Below are 20,239 nucleotides of genomic sequence, written 5' to 3'. Positions count from 1 at the left end.
GTCCATACGGAAGATGAAGTGGAGATGGTCGATGGGGTACACAGTGATATGGTACGGCAAGGGAAAATGCGGAATAGTTCGATGATGCAATATGTAGTGTAGTTGCAATATATTTAACACAAATAACTTGCAGGTAACCAAATACCAAATAGATACTCTTGTGCCAGACAAAAATAACATTCCACATACAAGATGTTCTGATTCTTATATCCGAGCCAAGTACACAGAGGAAATAGGATGAGGGTTGAATCCCATCGAAACCGCACAAGCCAAATAGGGAAAAACTTTCACTTCCGAAATGGTGAACAATTCCGAACTCAAACAAGAATCCGCAGTACAGAGAAATATAATCAAAAGCATACCTCTAGACTTCCTACAAGCCGTGCTTAAATACCCGTCGGGAAACTTTTCCAAGGGTGTACAAAGATAGCTGACGGCAACACAATCTACGAAAACAAAAAAAAAAAAGGGTCCAAGATAAAATAAATCAATCGGCCCATTACAAAGATTAATTTATTATTTATTTTATAACGGGAACATTACATAGGTCTCTTGCCATGAGCTTCTACTATCTGTTGTTTCATAGTTGCACTTCACTTTCATGTCGTGAATGCTAGTTACTGTTGTTTGTCGTGAGTGCTTGGACTGTTCTAGGTTTGATGTCATGGTTGTTGGATCTCCATTTCGTGCCATGGCTGTTGTAGTTGGGTTGTTACTCCATGATGTGGCTCCTTCTCTTTCTGTGAGCTGTCTTCTGCTTCACTTCATTAGTATTTACTCTGTTGTTGTGCATGCCGTAAGGGTATGTTTGTTGTCTCCTACTATGTTAGTATTCTATTTTATTGTTTGATGTTTGAACCACCATTAGAGGTGTCATTATGGCGTTTGTTTTGAATTTTCTCCACTTCTACTTGTAGTGCTTCACTTTCAGATCTGGAATATTGTTTATTGGGATGTCATTTTCTGCTTTTTGAAAAAAAATGGGCTAGGGTCTACTACCTTGTTTCTTGGCCGCCATTGGTTGGGAAATTTTGAAGATTTCAGCTGTTGGTTACTGTCACTTCTAATAATATCAGCTCATTCTGCATATTGATGTATCTAACCATGGCCAGCTAAGAGTTGTTGGGTGTGACTGAGTTATTCCATGCTCAGATTTGCTGTCATATCTTCATGTTCTCCTTGCAACTTTTGTATTGCTGTGTTTCTTTGGCTGTGATCTCTTTGTTGTGACATGAGAAAAGAAAAGGCAAAAATAAAAATAAAATTGAGGAAACCCTTAGCAACAATGGAGAACAATCAGATCTATAAGATTTCCACAATCCATTAACATGAGTTATAATTTCTGGATTTGATTGTGTGTAGTTTTTTACCATCAACATTTCGGATCATACTACATGATCCATCATCAGGATGCAAGAGAACATGAAGAATCCTGATGATGGATCATGTAGTATGATCCGAAACATTGATGGTAAAAAACTACACACATCGTTTGATTTCATTCCTTTTCAATAGACATGCTAGACAAATCACCAAACTGTTATGCCACTTTAAGCACTACTCTGAAATATTTTTGCACTTTGTTTAAAAAGCTACTCCCATATTCTATTACATCTGTGGATGCTATGCTCATATAAAATACATATTCTGTTTTTCTGACACTACTCCATATTTTGGTCATGCTAATCATGAGATTTTCCATGTACTTTTTTCTGCTGCAAATTGGAAAAAATCTAAAAAACCTTTTTTCATTATTTGTCTACTACAATAATGGACAGCTTCTAGGTTCTCAAATTTACAACAATAATGATGAGTGAAGTGTGTATATCAGTCTGATTTAAATCATATCTATTTAGCTCCATCAAACTTTCTTCGTATCTTCCATATACTTCCTTTCTACTGTACATACTTGAATATCTTGCTCTCAACTGTAGTCTTACTTTTAATTTCTAACTCATCTTGTTAGCACCTTGTATTGTACTCTTTCTGCAACTTGATGTTTTGAGCCCTATTACTCCATCTGAAACAAAAGGTTTCAAGCCTATTCAACTTGTCCCTTTAATGTTTGACTTTTTTTTATATTAAAACAAAAGATTTCAAATCAAATATGACTTGTCCCTTTAATGCTTATGTTTTTCCGTGATTGTCCTCTTTCTCTGCTGATGTATGTCTTTGTTTTGTTGAGATGCGTAGCATGTTAGGACTATGAATGTGAGGTGAAGTGAGGTACTAGTGTTGATGTGAGTTTTTGTACCACTACATAACATATTAGTAATTGGATATCCAATACGGAGTATCAAACATACAATTCTTCTCTTGAAAAGTTATTGCTCATGGGATATGAGAATAACTCCAATGTTCCTTACACTTGTGGATACTCGCTCAGTTTTATCGATGTGATTTGTTGGTAATCACGTATGTGGCCTTACTCTATTCATTCGAATATGACTTGGGCTTTTGGTGAGATGGTGATGATTTTGTACGAGTGCAAGGTGATGTTGCTGGTGACGGTGATGGTGGAGGATGTAGCGCCAGATAATGTTGATTGCGTTAGGAGGCGATAATGGTTCTAATGAATTCTACCTTCCTAACTTTCTTAGAGTAAAATTCGACTACCCGACTACTCGCTATTCTACTCCTACTCCTTCAACTACTCACTATTCTACTCCTACTCCTATGAATGGAAAGGTTAGCAAATGGACGGGGACCGAATCTAATGAAAGCTAACTAGCGGCCCCACCTTCACAGATGCAATGATTCAAAGGAAAAATAAACTAGTTTTCCACACAAGGCTTCCCAACAAGCCGCTAGGATGCTAGTGGTCTAGTATTGATCCCTATCAAACATTCACTAACATCGCCATACAATTAGCCATCTACTTCTACTCTAACAAACATGAAATGAAATCCTACTTTAATCTGAGAGATGAGAAGAACCATGCAATACACCAAAATGATCATGTATATCCACCATGCAAGTCACAACAATGAATAGAGAACAATTTTGATAGTATCTTGGCAACAATCCTCCAACATAACTCTCTCACAAATGTTACTCTAACTATTTGGAAGTAGAAACCATGCAATAATACCAAAGGCTCTTAATCACCATGCAAGTCACAACAATGAGAAAGAAAGCGATTTTGGCATTATCTTATGCAACAATTTTCTTCAACCCTTACAAATGAGAGCAAATGGCCTTATATAGATGCCAAAATTACAACCAACGGTAAAGATCAAAGGCAAAATCGACGATCCAAATTGGATCCTAGAAACCCTAATTTGGGTTGCCACCCCATTGGCCAATGAGAAGACGCCACCTTGTCGATGAACCAATGAAAAAAGTGGAAAAGTGGCAACCAATGAGAAGGCACCAAAATGGTGGCCAATCAGAAGTAGACACTTGTCCTATCTTAGAAGAAAGAGAAATTGCCACTTGGGCTTACATCAAATGATCTTCTAATATGGATTTCCCTTTTCTTTCATTCTTTTAGCTAAGGCAATGAACTTAGCTAGCCTTTCGTTGACTTCCTCTATAGGAGGACAAGGTGTGTGCTTTATCTTGAGCTTTGCCAATTTCATCAGACTGTTTGCTGCCTGTAGTGTCTTCTCATGATCCTTCTCATATTCTTTCACATATCCGATAAAGGCATTGAGGGAAGAAAGGGTGTTCAAATATTTCTTCTTGACAGCAACCTTTCCTAGCTCATCCAATCTCGATCCAAGTCTTCTCTCCTTGATATCCTCTTCTCTGATGTCTTCAAAATCAAGCACCATCCCAAAGTCGCTCATCATGTTTGAAATGGAAGTGTCGATGCTTGGGCTGTGCTGTGCAACTGCCTTCTGTATCTCCTCTTTGCCAAAGGGGATTGTCCTTCCTTTAGTCTGTCCTTTACCTGTATCATACGACATTGGTATCGGCTATTCGCCTCATTTTCGAGAAAAAAGTTGTTTTGGGCATCATATCCTCCATCTTTCTTAGTGTTTGTTCCCTTAGGATTCTTGCTTGCACTAACATCTACCATCTTGTCAACCTATGATAGAATGGTTGAGTGGTGGATAATGAATGCAAGAAGAACCAAGGGAGACAATATCTAGACAAGAACAAAAGAGAGAAATCTGCTTAAGGACTCCTTTCAACTCTAAATGATTTGAAGTTACCCTTTACCAATAGCCGGGTCCCTTTTAGGATTTTTACCTGTATCATGTTTACTATACCGACATTGGTATCGATTATTCGCTTCATTTTCAAGAAGTTGTTTTGGGCATCATATCCTCTTTGTCTTTCATAGTATTTGTTCCCTTAGGATTCTTGCTTGCACTACCATCCTCCATCTCGTTGCCCTATTACAGGATGGTAAAGTGGTCGACAATGAATGCAAGAAGAAACAAGGGAGACAATATCTAGACAAGAACGAAAGAAGGAAGTTAGTTTAAGGACCCCTTTCAACCCTAAATAATTAAAAGTCACCTATACCAATAGCCGGATCTTCTTTTCGAATCTAGGATCAAACTTTGAGAATTTCAAACCCCTTGCAAATCAGAATTTTAATCCTTCGTAACTGTCCACCTTTTGCCCCAAAAATCAGACTTCCATCATGTATCCCTTCTTCAAACTAAAATCGCCTAGGTCTGATGTAAAAATACAGTCCCAAATGGAGAAAATCAGACCTCCATCATAAATCGCCTATGGCATAAAAACCTAGGTCTGCCCTCCACAAAAATCCGCCAAGGTCTGAAAATGCCTAAATGCAAGCAAAAATCTGCCTCTCAAGAGAAATCGCCAAAGGATAGAAGAGCTGCTCCAAGTCTAAATTCATCCAAAATGAAGAGAGGACTGCCTTTGCCAAAATCGCCAACACCTTAGGAGGAAGAGTGAGAAGTGAGGAAATGAGAGGAAAGAGTTTCCTCTTATACCCAATTTGTTCATCCTCCCTAGCTGCCCGACTGGGACCCTGGGAGCAAAAATAAATAAATTAGTGCACAAGTCATGGCCCCCAATTAAATGCTAAGCTCAAAATTAACTTTGCCAAGATGGATTTTACTTTTTTAAATTACCAATTAGACCAAAATTGCAAAAGAAATTAAATAATGCCTTGGAGATGTTAAATATTTCCATTTAATGAGGATTTAGTAATTAATGTCATTAAAATTGGATTTTGGCTAACCAAAAGCCATTTTTCAATATTAAATTATCAATTTCATTAAAGGCTTAAAAATTTTCAAGGCAATCTTAATCCATTAAAGCCAATTTTTCCAATTTAATTCAAATCAATTTTACTAAGCCACTTTTTTTTTTATTTTTTTTATTTTTTATAAAAATAAAATCACTTCTAGAGTCTAAAATCGATTTTTCAATTTGATTTCATCTTCACAAAGAAAAAAAAAATTTCCCACCAAAGAAATTCAAGACTTTCCAAAAAAATTCAAATCTAACAAAATTTCACCTTTTGAAAATTATCCAAATTTAACAAATATATCCAAATTTTCAAAAGAAATCGTCTAAGTACAAAATTTACAATTTTATCCTGCCAAGTGTTGCTTTTTAAAAGTTTGTCCAGCTTAAGGATGAAATTGGTTGATCTGGAAAATCAAGTTGGAACTGGGTGAAAATTGATCCAACCGTCTCCCCTCTGGCCCGAAGGTGTCAAAGACTTGAAGTTTTCAAAAAAATCAAATCAAAATTTTTTGGACAACTCAAAAGATTTGCCAAGGCGATTAAAAAATGGGGGTACCCAAAGTTTTGGGGTGATGGTGTGAGAACCTCACAACAACTAGCATTGCTTAAATCCATTGGATCTAACATATCTTCCTTTTGAATGCAGGGCTAGAAAGCTTGGAGAAGATGCGGTCTAGGGCAGCGAACAAATGGACGCGGATGGATGCAACTTGACCAGTCATTATAGGCAGTGACTGGTGTCCATGACCTTTCCTCTCTTTATACTTCTTTCATGTTATTTATTTCAATAGAGTAGGAATATATATTAGTAGATAGAGACTACTCTCATGGTCAAATGTGTGAGAGAGATTCGCTTTTAGCATCTTTATTTCACACTTGTAAATATCAATTGTACCATCATGGTGAATAATACAAAAACATTATCTATTATTTCAGTATGAATGAAAAATACTTCTTTTTTGCAATTCTAAGTATAAATTGAAAGTGATAAACATGTACGCTTTACTCCATTTGAACGTGTGTGAAAATTGAGTAACAATGATGCTTTCGCATGAAATGGAAGATGAACAAGTTCTTGGGAAAGAACTTGTAACTTCTCCAAAGTGGAAAAAACCGGAAAGCAAGCACACAAAACACAAAAAAAAAACTTCAAAAGAAAAACATACCTTTGGCAAATGACTCAAACATGTCAACAAGAAAAGCACTTCAATATTCAATTTCGAATTTTGAGTTTGGGGAAAAACTAAAAACATGAAAATGAACAATTTCATCATTTTTAAAGGAAAAATGCACTTTCCATGGTATCAATTTCAACAAGTGGCAATCATCAAGCAAAAATGTGCATAAAATCAGCAAGATAAGCACAAATTAAATAGCAAGAGAGAAAATATCCACTTACATGAGAGTTAAGTGCCATAAATGATGGAAAGAGAACCTTCAACATTGAGAATTTCTTCAAAAAACACTTGGACTCTTTCAAACTTTGCAATTTCGAATTGGATAAGGCAACAAAAGAGACTTTTTCAAAGGTAAATGCCAAAAATGTGCCCTAAGTTTCTCTAAATCCCAACGTTTTTGATATGCACATGCCCTTGGGACGTTTTGATAAAAAACATATTTCTCTAGGTGAGAGATCAAAACGTTTTGGCTTCCAAAAGCCAAAACGTGAATCACAATGCAATGAGAACACCAAGAAATGCCAAATCAATTCCTCTTTGGGCCAAAATGTGAGCCAAAAGTGGAGTTTTTTGAAGACTTCCCCAAAAACATGCCCTTGGAAAGAGTTTGAAATAACGTTTTTTTAGCAAGATAAATCTATTTTCAATGTTGAAAAACCCATGGATAGGTAAAAATTACCCTTTTAGAGAAGATTTCGTGAAAAAACATGAAAGAAATCAACCACGATCTTCAAAAATGGATTCTTAAAGGCTCTTTGCATGCGTTCATCCAAAAACGTGTTTCTCAAGACCAAGAACATGAACTTTAGTGAAAAACACACCTTTTGGTGTCCATAGCATGTTTTAAAATCTCTCCATAGTACAAAATGCACCTTTTAGGAGTAATTGCATATTTTAAAATACGTTTTTAGCTTGAAAACTCACATTTTCATGGTCATTACACATTTTAAGTGAAAACTCACATTTTGGGTGCAATAGCATATTTATGTTATAAAACTCACCTTTTTGATATCATTGCACATTTCAAGTGAGTTTATATGCAATGGCATCAAAAATGTCCACTTTTGTTGACTTTTACATGCAAAGACATGAAAAGGGTCCACTTTTGATAGATTTATACTTCTAAGTTGAATTTTATATACAACAACATGTAAAAGGTCCACTTTTGATGGATTTTACATGTAATGATATATAAAATGCCCACTTTTGATGACTTTAAGTGATTTTATAAGCACATATCAATTTAAATTCATTAAAATATTACTTATGTCATTACATATCATATTATATATAACATGTAAATATCATTTAAAAAGTAATATTTACTAGAGCATTTGATTTAAATGCTAAAAATTAAATTGAACTATATAGCTAATATGGTCATTTAGGTGAAAAATAAAAAAGTAAACTCAACTTAAAAATATAACATAAAGTGCACTATAGTTACTTTAAGTTGAAATTTAAATGATAAAGTAACTTAAAAACATCACAAAGTGAATTTAAGGTATATTTTTCAACAAGTGAATGTCAAATTAAAAATATAACATGATATTTTTAATTTGTGCTGTTGCATCAAAATGGCCCACTTTTTGGGCACTAAAATGATCATATCTCTTGACAAACAACTTCGATTATGCTCTAGGTTAGATCAAATCGAAGGGAAAGCCGAAATTCATGACTTGAGCAAGAGCAAAGGAGTAAACACCAACAAACGCACACTCAAAAACAAAAAAAAGGATGATGAAGGCCTCAAAAATCAAGCATAGGCTCGACAAAAGGAAAAACAAAAAGGACTTGACAAAAGCCTTCAATAAAAGAATTTGATACATGAATTGGAGTTGATCGATTAATCAACATTAAGCAATTGAATATCAAATTCAACTTAGACAGATGCGAAACTAGTTTGAAAAAGTTTCGTACTGTACAACAATTTTGGTAAGGATCAATTTTTAAACTATCCCACAAAGTTATCAAAGGATCAGTTTACATTCAATTATAATCATTTTAGGGAATATATAAGGCATTGGTCTACTATTGATTCAGATTAGTTAAGTCGAGCATATTCCATAAATGGTTTTCATAAAGGAACTTGCACACTACATTCAATTCATTTAAAGCAATTTTACAAACAAAGCAATCCAATTTTTAAAGAATTCAGTTCACATTTCAGATTGAAATTCAAGGAGTAATTTGCCAACTTGAAGAAACAATCTAAAAGATTTAATACACATCATAATATCTGCTATAAATATCCTCCAACCAATAGATTTTAGGTTGAGGTATAGGCCCACCTGCCTAGGTCCTACAGAGCCTAAAGTGTAGAGGAGGAGGATCTAATCAATCACTCCCATTCGTTGGCCAAATCTATTGGAGGACCGGATCATTGAGTAGGCAAGCTCATAAGATTTCCAATTTGAAGATTTGTGCACCAACACCCCTTCAGATGTAAACGGTGTTTTAAGAACAGTCATGTGGTGACTAAGTGTGATCTTGTTAGAGTAAAGTCTACGAAGACCTCTTCTTGGTGGCGACTAAATGAACATAGATCCTTCCCTCTATCAAACACATAGTTCTGATCATGTAACACTTTGAAGTTGCTGATCATGGTAATCTTTCCCTTCTTTCTTTTGATCATAGCATGCCGCTCCTTGGTAGAATCTGATCCACTAGCAAATGTTAGAAAATAATCATCATGCAACATATGCCTTTCGTTCATTTCCTTGGTTTTCTATCCATTTTTCAAATCTAAATTAGGTGAATCATCTTTATAGACAATACATGCTGGCTTTGTTTCATCAACATGGTCTTTGCTGAATGGAAGATTGTTGGAGTCATATTTTTGATCTGTTATAAAACCATTGGAACGCATCCTCTTTACCGGATTGTCTTGCACACAATCTGCCCCATCTTCAAGATGTTTCTCCTCATGTCTAGGAAACGCTATTTCTCCTTTATCAAGAACTCCATCAAATATGATATTTGGAAAATTTTCAAAATCATGCTCAAACATACTCTCCCTACTACGCTTTTCTGATTTTATCGCTCCTTCACATATTTGCTGCAACTCCTGCTCATGGGATGAACTAGAAGATATCTCACCTTCAGAATGTGCGTCATGAATTTCATCAATTTCAAAATCAGACCTGCTATCTTCATCATGGTGCTGATGGATTTGGCTGTAGAGAAAATCCTCTTCATACAATGGATTTGAGAATGTAGTGAATTCAGAGCTGTCTTCAATCACTTCCTTTTCAAACAATGGATTTAGGTACATGGAAAATCTAGGCATACTATCATGAGAACTTTCATTTGAATCAGCAAATGTTTCATCAAATAGTGTACTAATTTCATCCTTCCGGGAATCATCATCTTCTTGACCAGTAAGATAAATATCTTCATCAGCAATATATTCTAAGACTTCTTCATGTTCATACATTGTATGCAATTCTACTTCATCCTCACTATATGATTCCTGTGAATTACTATCTCCTTCATCCAATACATCTTGAGAATGCACTGATTGATCAACCTGCTCACCATGGTGATTTGAGAAAAAATTTGGACCATTTTTCTCAACATGTTTCTGATATTCTACATCTAACCAAGCTGAAATCTCTTCCACACTCAAAGAATCCTCTTCCTCATTTTCACATTCACTGTCATCTGTAGGCATACAAGTATCATGATGGGCTGATTCTCCTTCAGAATGTTCAAGATTTTCAACTTCATTCAAATCTGAAACTTCATTTGACTCATTTGTTACTTCAGTTTTGCATTCATTATCCTCTGCAACTAGTTCATTATCCATGAGTTCAAGAAAGTTAAGAAACCGATGATCATATAAGAGGCCTAATTCCCGCATCCTGTAGAGAAGATCTGATGATGGAGGTTTGTATTCTGAAGGTATTTCTTGATAAGCATTAAACATTCTCATGAAGAATTCTGTTGCAGATTCATATTCTTGCTTTTCTAATTTCAAATATGCATCCAAAGGAGATATATAACTCCAACTTTCATCCAACATTTGGAAAAGAAGCATCAAATCTAGGTCATCTGGTGGGATTCCCAATTCACAAAACTTATTGATCAATTCCTTGCGTGAAGGCATGATGTCTGAAGGTACTTCCTGGAAAATATCCACCATCCTTATAAACAAATGTGTCGATGTCTCGCCTTCATATCTTTCCAAATTGAAAAATGCATCTAAGGGGTGTATGTATTCTTCCTCCATGGTAGATAATCAAATCATCTCCTTCAAGTACTCTCCTTCAGCAGAACTACCAACTGAAATCTTTATTGAATAGAGTCACCACCTCTTTCGAGGAATGTATTGATCTTCCAGGTTCTTACTTCCAGCAGAGTACACTTCCAAACAAACTGATACAACTTTTGATACTGATCTACGAACTTAGAAATTCTGGGTAACTTCACATTATGTATTGCGAGCAACTCTCCCCAGTGGATGTCGTCGATAGAAACTGTGTAGCCAACTTAGTTGTCATCGGTGATTTTGTACTTTGTAGCCGACGTCGTCGGTAAATAGTCTGTAGCGGACATATTATGTGGCCGACGGACTCCTTTGGGAAGGTTCAGCAAAAAATATTTATACCCCGTTTGGTTACATTGTAAATCATCTTATCTTATCTGATCTTATCACTAGTTATGTAATCTATTGGCATATGTGAATAAAGTACTGTTGTTCATATTCATTATTTGTGTGCATTACGTAATTAACCTATGCGGTAAACTTGTGGGGGCACTTTGCCCGGGAATGTCCAACTGCCAATACCCCTCAACTATTATGCAGATGGTGCAGACCCAGCGATCACGAAGATTCCAAGTGTCCAAAATTTGGAGTAAACTTGATCACTGTTAGGACGGATGAAGAAGAGGTTTTGGCAATTAAGCGGAGGCAAGCAAAAGAGTACCCAGACCCAATGGAAGAAAAGAGGCAATTTGGGGAAGCGCAAGCGGAGATTGAAAAGGCATCACAAGCGGAAACATCCCAGTTGAAGGACACCACCGGCACTTTGGTGAGGAATGTCGTGGAACAAAACATCTTACGACAGATTTTACAAACGAAGGTACCGGTTAAGATAAATGATTTGCTTCTCACGATGCCTCAGCTTCGATCTGCTCTCACAAATATTGTGCTAGTTCCTAAGGTACCAGGAGAACCAAGAAGGGGGAAGGAAATTGCTACAAGTGGAGAAGATCCAATGTTGCTAGCCCTCACATCCGGACGGCATCCGGCGGTCATCGAGATGGGGATCCTCGGACATGTTCACACAGAGACAATAGTCGACGGAGGGTCCGACGTAAATGTCTTACCCAAGGAGACTTGGAGGAACCTGGTACAACCGACGCTGTGGCCACCTACATTCCAGTTGTTGATAGCGGACCAACAGGGCATTAAACCTCTTGGCGTTCTGATGGCACAACCGGTGATGATTGGCACACAACTGTTCCTACTTGACTTTGTCATGATCCCGCTGAAGAGAAAAGGATACGATGCCATTCTGGGCCACAGATGGCTTATTCAAGCTAGGGTTAAACATGACTAGAAGAAAAACACTATCACTTGAAAGCAAAGGGAGAAAATTCGTCATTGATTTGCGCACCCAAATGGTCAGGGAAGAAGCCCTGTCATGAGATTCCGAAGAAGAGGACAATGAAGGCAGACAACGTATGGAACCGGATCAGGAGGGAGTCCTGCGGTTGGAGGGAGGATCAACAGATGATGATTTGGATTTGGTCAATGGTCTCTACCACTAGCAAATAGAGGACTACGAACTATTCCAAAACTGCAATGTACTGACAATTGAGGAAGGTCCAAGGGGGGATGAATTTCCAAAGGAGTTCACTGAGGTAAATGAGGGGGATGCACAGTTGGATGTTACACCCGCTCATACATTCAGTGAGAGGGAGACAATTAAGTATAATGAAGCCACACTACAAACAATGAATTTGGGAGATGAGGCCGATGAGTCAACTTCGAAAAAAATGGAGCTGCAATAGAATGAATCAGAGAAGGAGATCGAGGTTACTGTGAAAACAATGACAAAGCAAGAGCTCTCGGAGAAAATGGAGATCAATGAAATGGTGGAGAAAAAAATTGAGGATGAAGAAAGCGAGGGCAAGCATAAGAAGAGTAAGAAAAGAAAGCAAGCGAACAAAGTAAAAGGAGGAGAAGTGAAGAAAATCACAAAGGAAGATAGAGAACAGAAGAAAAGGGACATATTACACCCTTTCAATTAATAATTCCTTAACCGCACCCTTTATTTCTATATACTTGGCGATGATAATAATTTTTAATTCATTTACGGGCAATCACTTTATAATTCCTTGTAATTCTTATTGCCTTGTTTCCATTTTGAATAATATTAGTTATCGTCGATGTTCCAACCCATGCATTTAATCTTCATATCCCTCAACATATTACTTGAATTCTGACGTCTCCCGTAACTTTGTAATTCAAAGAGATATAACTCAAGGATAACATATTTCTGAATATTTGTGCTGAAGACTTCCTGTAGATATCGGGCTGCTAAGGAATGTGTATGTCTCCATATTATAGATGATATCAAACAATGCATATTTGGTTCTTAAATGTTTATATTCTCTGTTAATTTATAGCCTGACGTGAGTGCTATTTGTTACCATACATCCATGACTTATCAATGGCTACCTGGAAAAATCGTTTTTCATAGTTCCTTCCAATACTCACGGCAACAATATAATATATCTGGTATTTCTGGGAATTCCGGATGAGTTTCTCCATTCTTATCAGGCTCTTCACTTTGTTCCCAAATTTCCTATCTGCATAACTGTCCGCAGTGATTAGAATACGATGGAACTCCTTCAACGCACATATCAGGATATATATTTGTTTCTCATGTTGCAGTTAAATCCGTGGTTTGACAGGCTTGTTACTTTTCCACCAAATGAACATAGATGTCTGAGGTCGGCACAGTATGATACCTTTAATACTTATGAGTCTCCAATGGTTAACAATGTCATTATATATGGATTGTTCTAATTTCTTCGTTGATCTTGAACACTGTACCTTCTAGTGCTTCCATTGATCATTTTTCCTTCATACATATTTTATCGGGTTTTTGTGTTTGCTGGCAATGTTATTCCAATATCTCCAGGCCCCATAGTTCCAATTGTGCTCTGTTCTTTTCCTGTGTGAATATCTGCCCAGCATAAGTCTTTATCTATTTCTGTAATACTGGGAAATAATTGATTACTGATTTGATTTCTATCGGGCATCCTTAATTTCATTGCTACAGAATTGAGGACAACTCCAGACATTTGAACTGTGTATAAATGCTGTATATATCTGTTCAATGATAACCTTATATAAATGCTCCATCATTGTGGTGTAATTATTACCATGTTCCATATCATTACTCAGGCAAAATACAAATATTGCAGTTCATGGAATCTGTCGATGATGTTTCTGTATTTTTTGTATTTGGTGTTATCTTTAATCCCTGCATTCAACGTATTGGTATACTATGACAGTATACATTTCATATTATGTCCTGCTGTGAGTCTCATACAGTTTCATTTGTTAACATGTCCCTTCCTTATGCTTTATTAAGTCTCTTTATTCATATGAATGTAGATTCACACTGACTGAAGTCAGGAAGGCTGCTTACTTTCAAACTAGTCCATATATCATTCTTTTTCGGAAATCACCAGCAATTCCATTGAAACCGAAGTAATTGATGAAGACACCATTAATCTGCTGTTCCAGAATTAAGAACTTCAACTGGATTTTGATACATGGATTCAGTAAAAATGGAGTGAATGGTGACACAACTTTACATATAGTCAGACAGATATGGTAAAGACTTCGAAGTGTCATTCTGGAATCCTTTTCTGATTGTTTTACTGTTCCTTGTCATAATCTGAACCATGTTCTCAAATAGATCAGCCCATATTGGATGTAACTTCAGAACTTCAAAGATTTTTCCGAACGATTGCAATGGAAGCATCAACAGTCTCCATGAAAGCCTTTGCTTTATCTACTAATGTAATAGCATCCACACTTCCAAATCAAGCTGCTTTTGTAGATAACCGTGATTATAATCTCCTCATATAATCTGGGAAGCTCACCTTGTATCCCTGCTCCAGTGTGCTTTAAAGTATGCATTCAAGATCTGTTCTTTTATATTTCTGCACTTCATTTACTTCGAACTATAATGCATTGATATCAATGAACTTTTCCATCATGAATCTTCATTATTTCACAAATGGAGGCCCTAAATTTTGCAAAAGTTTTGGGCTCCATCAGGTGGAAAGAGGCCTCTTCTCAGCCAATATTGGTATATAAAAACTCTTCCCAAGTGGTTGAGAAAGATCTTATAGCTAATGTTTCTCAAGGGCTTGATGTGGTCATTGCTTTGGATCATGAGGTTTTCAGGCTAGTTGCGGCTTTGGATTTGTGGTTGGAATTAACGGTGTGGCTCCTGTTGCAGGACCTGTTGTTGCTTCAGCTCCTGCTCAAGGGTCAATAGGTGTTTCTAATAAGGTTTTGAAGGATTCTACTGGCTCAATATCTGTGGCTCCAACTTTGCTGGATGTCAAAGCTTTTGTTGGTGACTCTGCTAGGTCTGCAGAGAAGACTGATGTTGTCTTTGGATCTATTTCTGGTTCTCTCCACTAGCTCTCTATTGTACGATGGCCCAACCATGGGTGTTGGATCTTCTGTTTTGGACTCATTGGCCTGGCAGGAAGAGGCTACTAAGGTGGAAGAAGACTAGATTTCGGTCATAGGTAAACACATTAAGAAGTCATTGCCTTCTTTTGATATGACCCTTCATTCCCATAAGAAAGGGGCCAAAGGGAAATCTTACCTGGTTCCCTTTCTAGTTTTCTTTTGTCAAGTTTTGGAGATCTTCTTTCAAAACCAATAGGGGCAGTCTAGGCTTAGCATGTTTCATCCTTTGACTGCTGATTTGTGGCTCTTTAGTATTGAGAGCGTGTGTGGTTCTTTTGTTCCTAAGTTGTGGTTCGATTGGTTATATTGGACTGCTAGACTGTTAATGTTCTATTTCTAGCAATGTTTTTTCTTTGTGGGGTTCTGGGAATGAGGTCCTCCGTTTGTAGGCTCACTAGTTCATAGCTCCAAGTCAAAATTATTCCACATGGAGCTGAAGAGTGTATTGTGCCAGCATAACTAGTTATGTTAAAAAAATTTCAAGACATTTATCTAAAAATAATAATACAATTATAATTACATTACAATATCATATAATATATGATCACTATAATATCAATGATTTTATTATATAATTATAATAATATTATCATAGTTTTATAATTTGACTATAAATTTTTTTAAAGCATTCTATTTTTTTGAAAAGTTTAAGGTGTGACAGTTGCAAATAGGATTGAAACCTTGCTGCACACATTCTGTTGCAGACAGCCTCAACTCAATTGCAGTGGGTAAACAAGGCTCTGTGGAGAGTCGATTGCCAAATTCTCTTTTATTTTTACAAAATCATGTTTTTAAACTGCAAAATTATTTGTTGCATCCTATGACAAGTGCGTTGGCATTTTGAAATTATTTTTGGTCATTTTCAGGGTTTCATAGGTTTGCAAGCAGGAAAGTTATGTGATTTTTCTGGTTCCGAACACAACTAAACAAGATTTAAACAGCAAAATGTCAACAATTTTTTTGACAAAAATTGGGGAAAAATTTGCCACCAGGTCTGCTTTAATAAAATCACAAATTATTGCAGCCTATGTTCATTTGGATTAGAAAGCTTTGTTGCTTTGTTTTTATGTACGCTTTTAGTTAAAGGGCTGGAGCCCCAAAAATGTTTATCTAAAAAACTTCAGAACACCAGTAGAACTGAGAAGGCTTTTAGTCATACTATCCTAGACATGTTTCTACTTTAGAAAAACTTAACCAATGTAGGTCACTGTTAAACAAGCTAATGAATTAGACTTTGAATCAAAAGAATATGCTTCATGGGCACAGAACAATTTTGGAAGCTAGAATCTCTCTACCTGATATTAGTTTTCATATTGCATATATGTTTAGTATCTGTTTGGGAATTTTTACTGTTGCTAATCTTTCTGTCCAGGCTTGCTATTGCCATTCACTCTTTTGAGTATCGCTAAAATTAATTTGTGTTGACTAATTTGATTTACAACTCATCATAATGGAGAACTATCGGCACACATAGTTATACTATGTAGAAGGTTTGGATATACAGATTACTCCAGAAAAGCACATGGTAAAGGACAAGTAAAATAGAAAGACTCTTTACCAAGCAACACATCATTCAATAAATTGAAAATTGTCCAACTGATCTAACTATTAATTTGCCACTTCTTATTCTTACATGTGCATAAAGAGAAGTAAAATACAAGAAATATCTCCATGATTACCCTTGATACTTAATGAGATCAAATGAATAAAGTATTTGCTAAATAAGATGAATGACTGCTCTGTTGGCCAGTTGGTCAAATGAAGTTCATAAACCCTCACATAAATTAAAGAAATTATATTAAATCATCCTAGATATCTTTTATATTTGATGATAAATTTCTAGACAGAGCCTGTCTCAGATTTACCCATCATTCACCTGAAAGAGAAGCTCATTCTGTTAATGTGAAAGAAAAACAAAGGAATTGCTAAATGAGACAATCTACCAAGAAAGTAAAAGCAACTTCTTAATCATACACCTGGAGGTTATTTATTAAATCCTGTGGATGTTCAATTCGGAACCCAACCTGATTCAACAAAACAAAAATAATCTGTTTTCAGAATGTAAGGACAGAGAATTAAAACTGGAATAAGAGAATCTTAAAGCAGAAAAGGATATACCAAACACACAAGGGACAGCACGATTGTCACTATATATAAAAGAAATACCTATAATGGTCTCTTCAAATTTCCAATAAGTGAAAAGCTGGTTTTTTCAAAACAAAGAATAAAGCAGCCAATCTAAAAATAAACCATTGAATGTGGTTCCATACTCCTCGGAGACAAACGTCTTACTAGTGTATTATTAATAAATTAACAGGGCTATATTAATGGACACAAAAGATGCTTTACAAAAGCATAAGATTTTACGTCAAAATGAAACATTACTAGGCCATAATACCCAGATTTGGCTTGACTTATCTCAGACTTGTCAATGCAATATTAGTCTAAGCTAAAAGAAGTTCTAGCAGAAGCATTAAAAATATATATTCTTGCTGGAATTCACATCATTCTAATAAGCTTTTTAGAGAACTTTCCAAAAACTATATTTAAATCACTTCAAATTTATTAGGCCTTTCTAACTCCACAAAGTGATTCATTTTAAATTTAAACATTCTCAGAACTTAAAGTCACTTCTAAGTTCTGATCATCTTATCATTTAAATATTTTTGTTCTCTTTTGAACAAACTTTCACACTAAGGTGTCCAATAAATTATTTTAACTAAAAAAACAACCTTGGTGAAATTATATAGATATTGCTCTAAATTGCACACAAGTAGCAACAATAGTTAAAAAGCATCAGAATTGAAATTTGACTATGTAGGGATGATCATGATTATGAAAGATGATAAACGAGCTAGATTGGATGACACTAAATATGGATGCTCCCTCCAAGAATCTCAGAACCCAAAAATAACATCTGAAAGCATCATGACTCTTCTAGATCATTTGAGCTCACTAGTGATATCATATTAGCCCTCTGATCAAGTTGACATAAACCAAAAAGGTCGGTAACAATGTAACAGTTGCACTACTAGAAAGCTTGGAAATAGGGATATTACAATAAATTCATGAAGCAATGGTTCTTATAGATTTTTGTCAATTAAAGCTAAGAAATAGACCTGCGAATGAGATAAAAGCCCATAGGCAAGACTTAGAATGAAGGTTGGGCAAGCTATCCATACCTATTTTTAGATAGCTCAAAGTTATAGTTTAGAAATTCGATATCAGCAATATCTCAGCCGGCCCAAAAATTTTGAAATACTCGGAATCGGCAAAAACAAGGCGAATAATTCTACAATAAATCGGCACTTTTATCGAACATTTGAAAATATTAAATATTCTTAAAATATTTTTTAAAACACATACACACACACCAAATTTGTAGAATATATAATAATTTGAGATATTCACCATATATCGTTCAAAGTTTTAAGTTAAATAGTAATTCATAACAAGAGGAACTTAGTAGATTAACATACTGCTAGAATCATATACCAAAAAACAAGTAGGAAATCTAAGATTTTGAATATAAATAAGTTCAATACATAGAAGCCAAACTCTATGAAACTACTACTTCTGAAAACATATTAAGTTCAAGTTTCGGTATCAATAAAAACTGAAAGTAGCAATCATAAATTGCGTCTACAAGTAAAACTCAAAAGGGATAGTAGTTGTTGGGTGGGTGGTGTTGAAGTAGTTGTTGTGGCAACATCCTCAACAAGTGCCCTAATAGGTGGCTCACGCTCGACGAAAGCGTCTGATGGATGAGCAAGCTCATTTTCCTCCTCACGTGTTGCCACATCTGCATCCCACTCATCTACTTCTCTCTTAAACTCAGCTAGATGCTCATCTGTCAATAAAGGTTCACCAACATCTGCATCCTCACCATCAAGAGGAGTAATCCAATCGGTTGAATATGGATCAATGTCATCCAAGTCTAGTGCTTCATATGAAGCTTGCCCTTTCACCTTCTTCTTGTGCAAGAGAAGGTTGTACTTTACATAAACTAAGTCATTCAGGCACTTTTGAGTCAACCTATTATGTTTCTTTGTGTGTATGTTTTGAAAAGTACTCCAGTTTCTCTCGCAGCTAGAAGCACTACAAGGCTATGATAAAATTCAGATGGCAAGCCGTTGAAGATTAGGTGTTGTGGCACCATAATCTTCCTACCACAGATCTGCAAGGATTAAAAAAACCATTTATGATGTGGTAAAACTTCCAATAAACTTCACGAGCGAAATAAATGGTATGATAGAACTAAACACGTGTTTTTCTTACCTGGCTACAAGGTGCATCGCCTACATTTGCAACCAGAAGAAGAAAACAACGGCCCCTCTTCCCTCTTGTAGCTCTGCAGCTCATCAAGTATGAGGTCTTGGAGGTTCCTATCAGCAACCAACCTTCGAATACATGTGTCCAAGCTAATTTGAACCTTTGCATCTGCTTTAATAGTGTTGGAGAAATAATACTTGGGGTTCAAGAAGTAGCCAACTGCATGAATATGTTGGTGGAATTGCTAGTTCCACCTACGATAAATGATGTTCCATATGGATCTATATTTGGTCTCATTTAACCTATATAAGTGTTGAATGGCCTCTTTTGCCCTAACCATGGCCTCATATAAAAATCCGCTGGGGTTTTTATACCCATCCAAAATTCGTAGAACCTTCACCAACGGTTCTAACACCTAGAGATAATAAAACATACAAAAATCAGCCAATGAAAATATTTCAAAATTAAATACTAAATCATCAATGAAGACTCGAAAACTTACTTTGAGGGTCTCCTCCAATAGCTTTTCAAAGCTAGCATCAAGCACAATCCTCACAATCTTCTCTGCTTTGGGCTTCACCCATGGGGGGACTTAAGGAAGGAGATTTGTTGGAGGATGGCGAAATAGAGGTCTGCCACCCTCTTTCTTGCTCCCCAGCAAAACTGGGAGGGGCCAACCAGCAGGAACTTATGGCAACGGAATGTGATACTCAAGAGAGAGTTTGTACTCCTTTAAAGATGGTTAAAGCCTCCCCAAAGGAGATTGCAACTAAAGTTATGGCAAGCATTGATAAGACTGAAAAGGAGCTTATCCCTACCTCACCACAGGAGGGGGATACTGGGGAATGGGAGGTTCAAAAAAAGAAGAGAAGGGGGGGAA

General features: G+C 36.2%; 1 protein-coding gene across 6 annotated transcripts in view; it reads right to left on the bottom strand.

Moving 5' to 3' along the window:
* PDE327 (FAD/NAD(P)-binding oxidoreductase family protein) overlaps positions 1-20,239 on the bottom strand; it is a 299,756-nt gene that overhangs the window by 109,682 nt on the left and 169,835 nt on the right. For 5 of the 6 annotated variants that reach the window (XM_089820286.1, XM_089820289.1, XM_089820288.1 and 2 more), the window contains one exon: positions 17,064-17,111. The exons of the other annotated variant lie outside the window; for it this stretch is intronic. In XM_089820286.1, coding sequence (XP_089676412.1) covers positions 17,064-17,111 — 48 coding nt within the window. The remainder of the gene's footprint in view (positions 1-17,063; positions 17,112-20,239) is intronic. 6 annotated transcript variants of the gene reach the window in all.

This window comes from Cupressus sempervirens, chromosome 3 (assembly GCF_028749045.1).
Source record: "Cupressus sempervirens isolate cs-2001-9-10 chromosome 3, ASM2874904v1, whole genome shotgun sequence".
NCBI classification, from domain to species: domain Eukaryota; kingdom Viridiplantae; phylum Streptophyta; class Pinopsida; order Cupressales; family Cupressaceae; genus Cupressus; species Cupressus sempervirens.
This window is presented reverse-complemented; position numbering and strand designations above follow the sequence as displayed.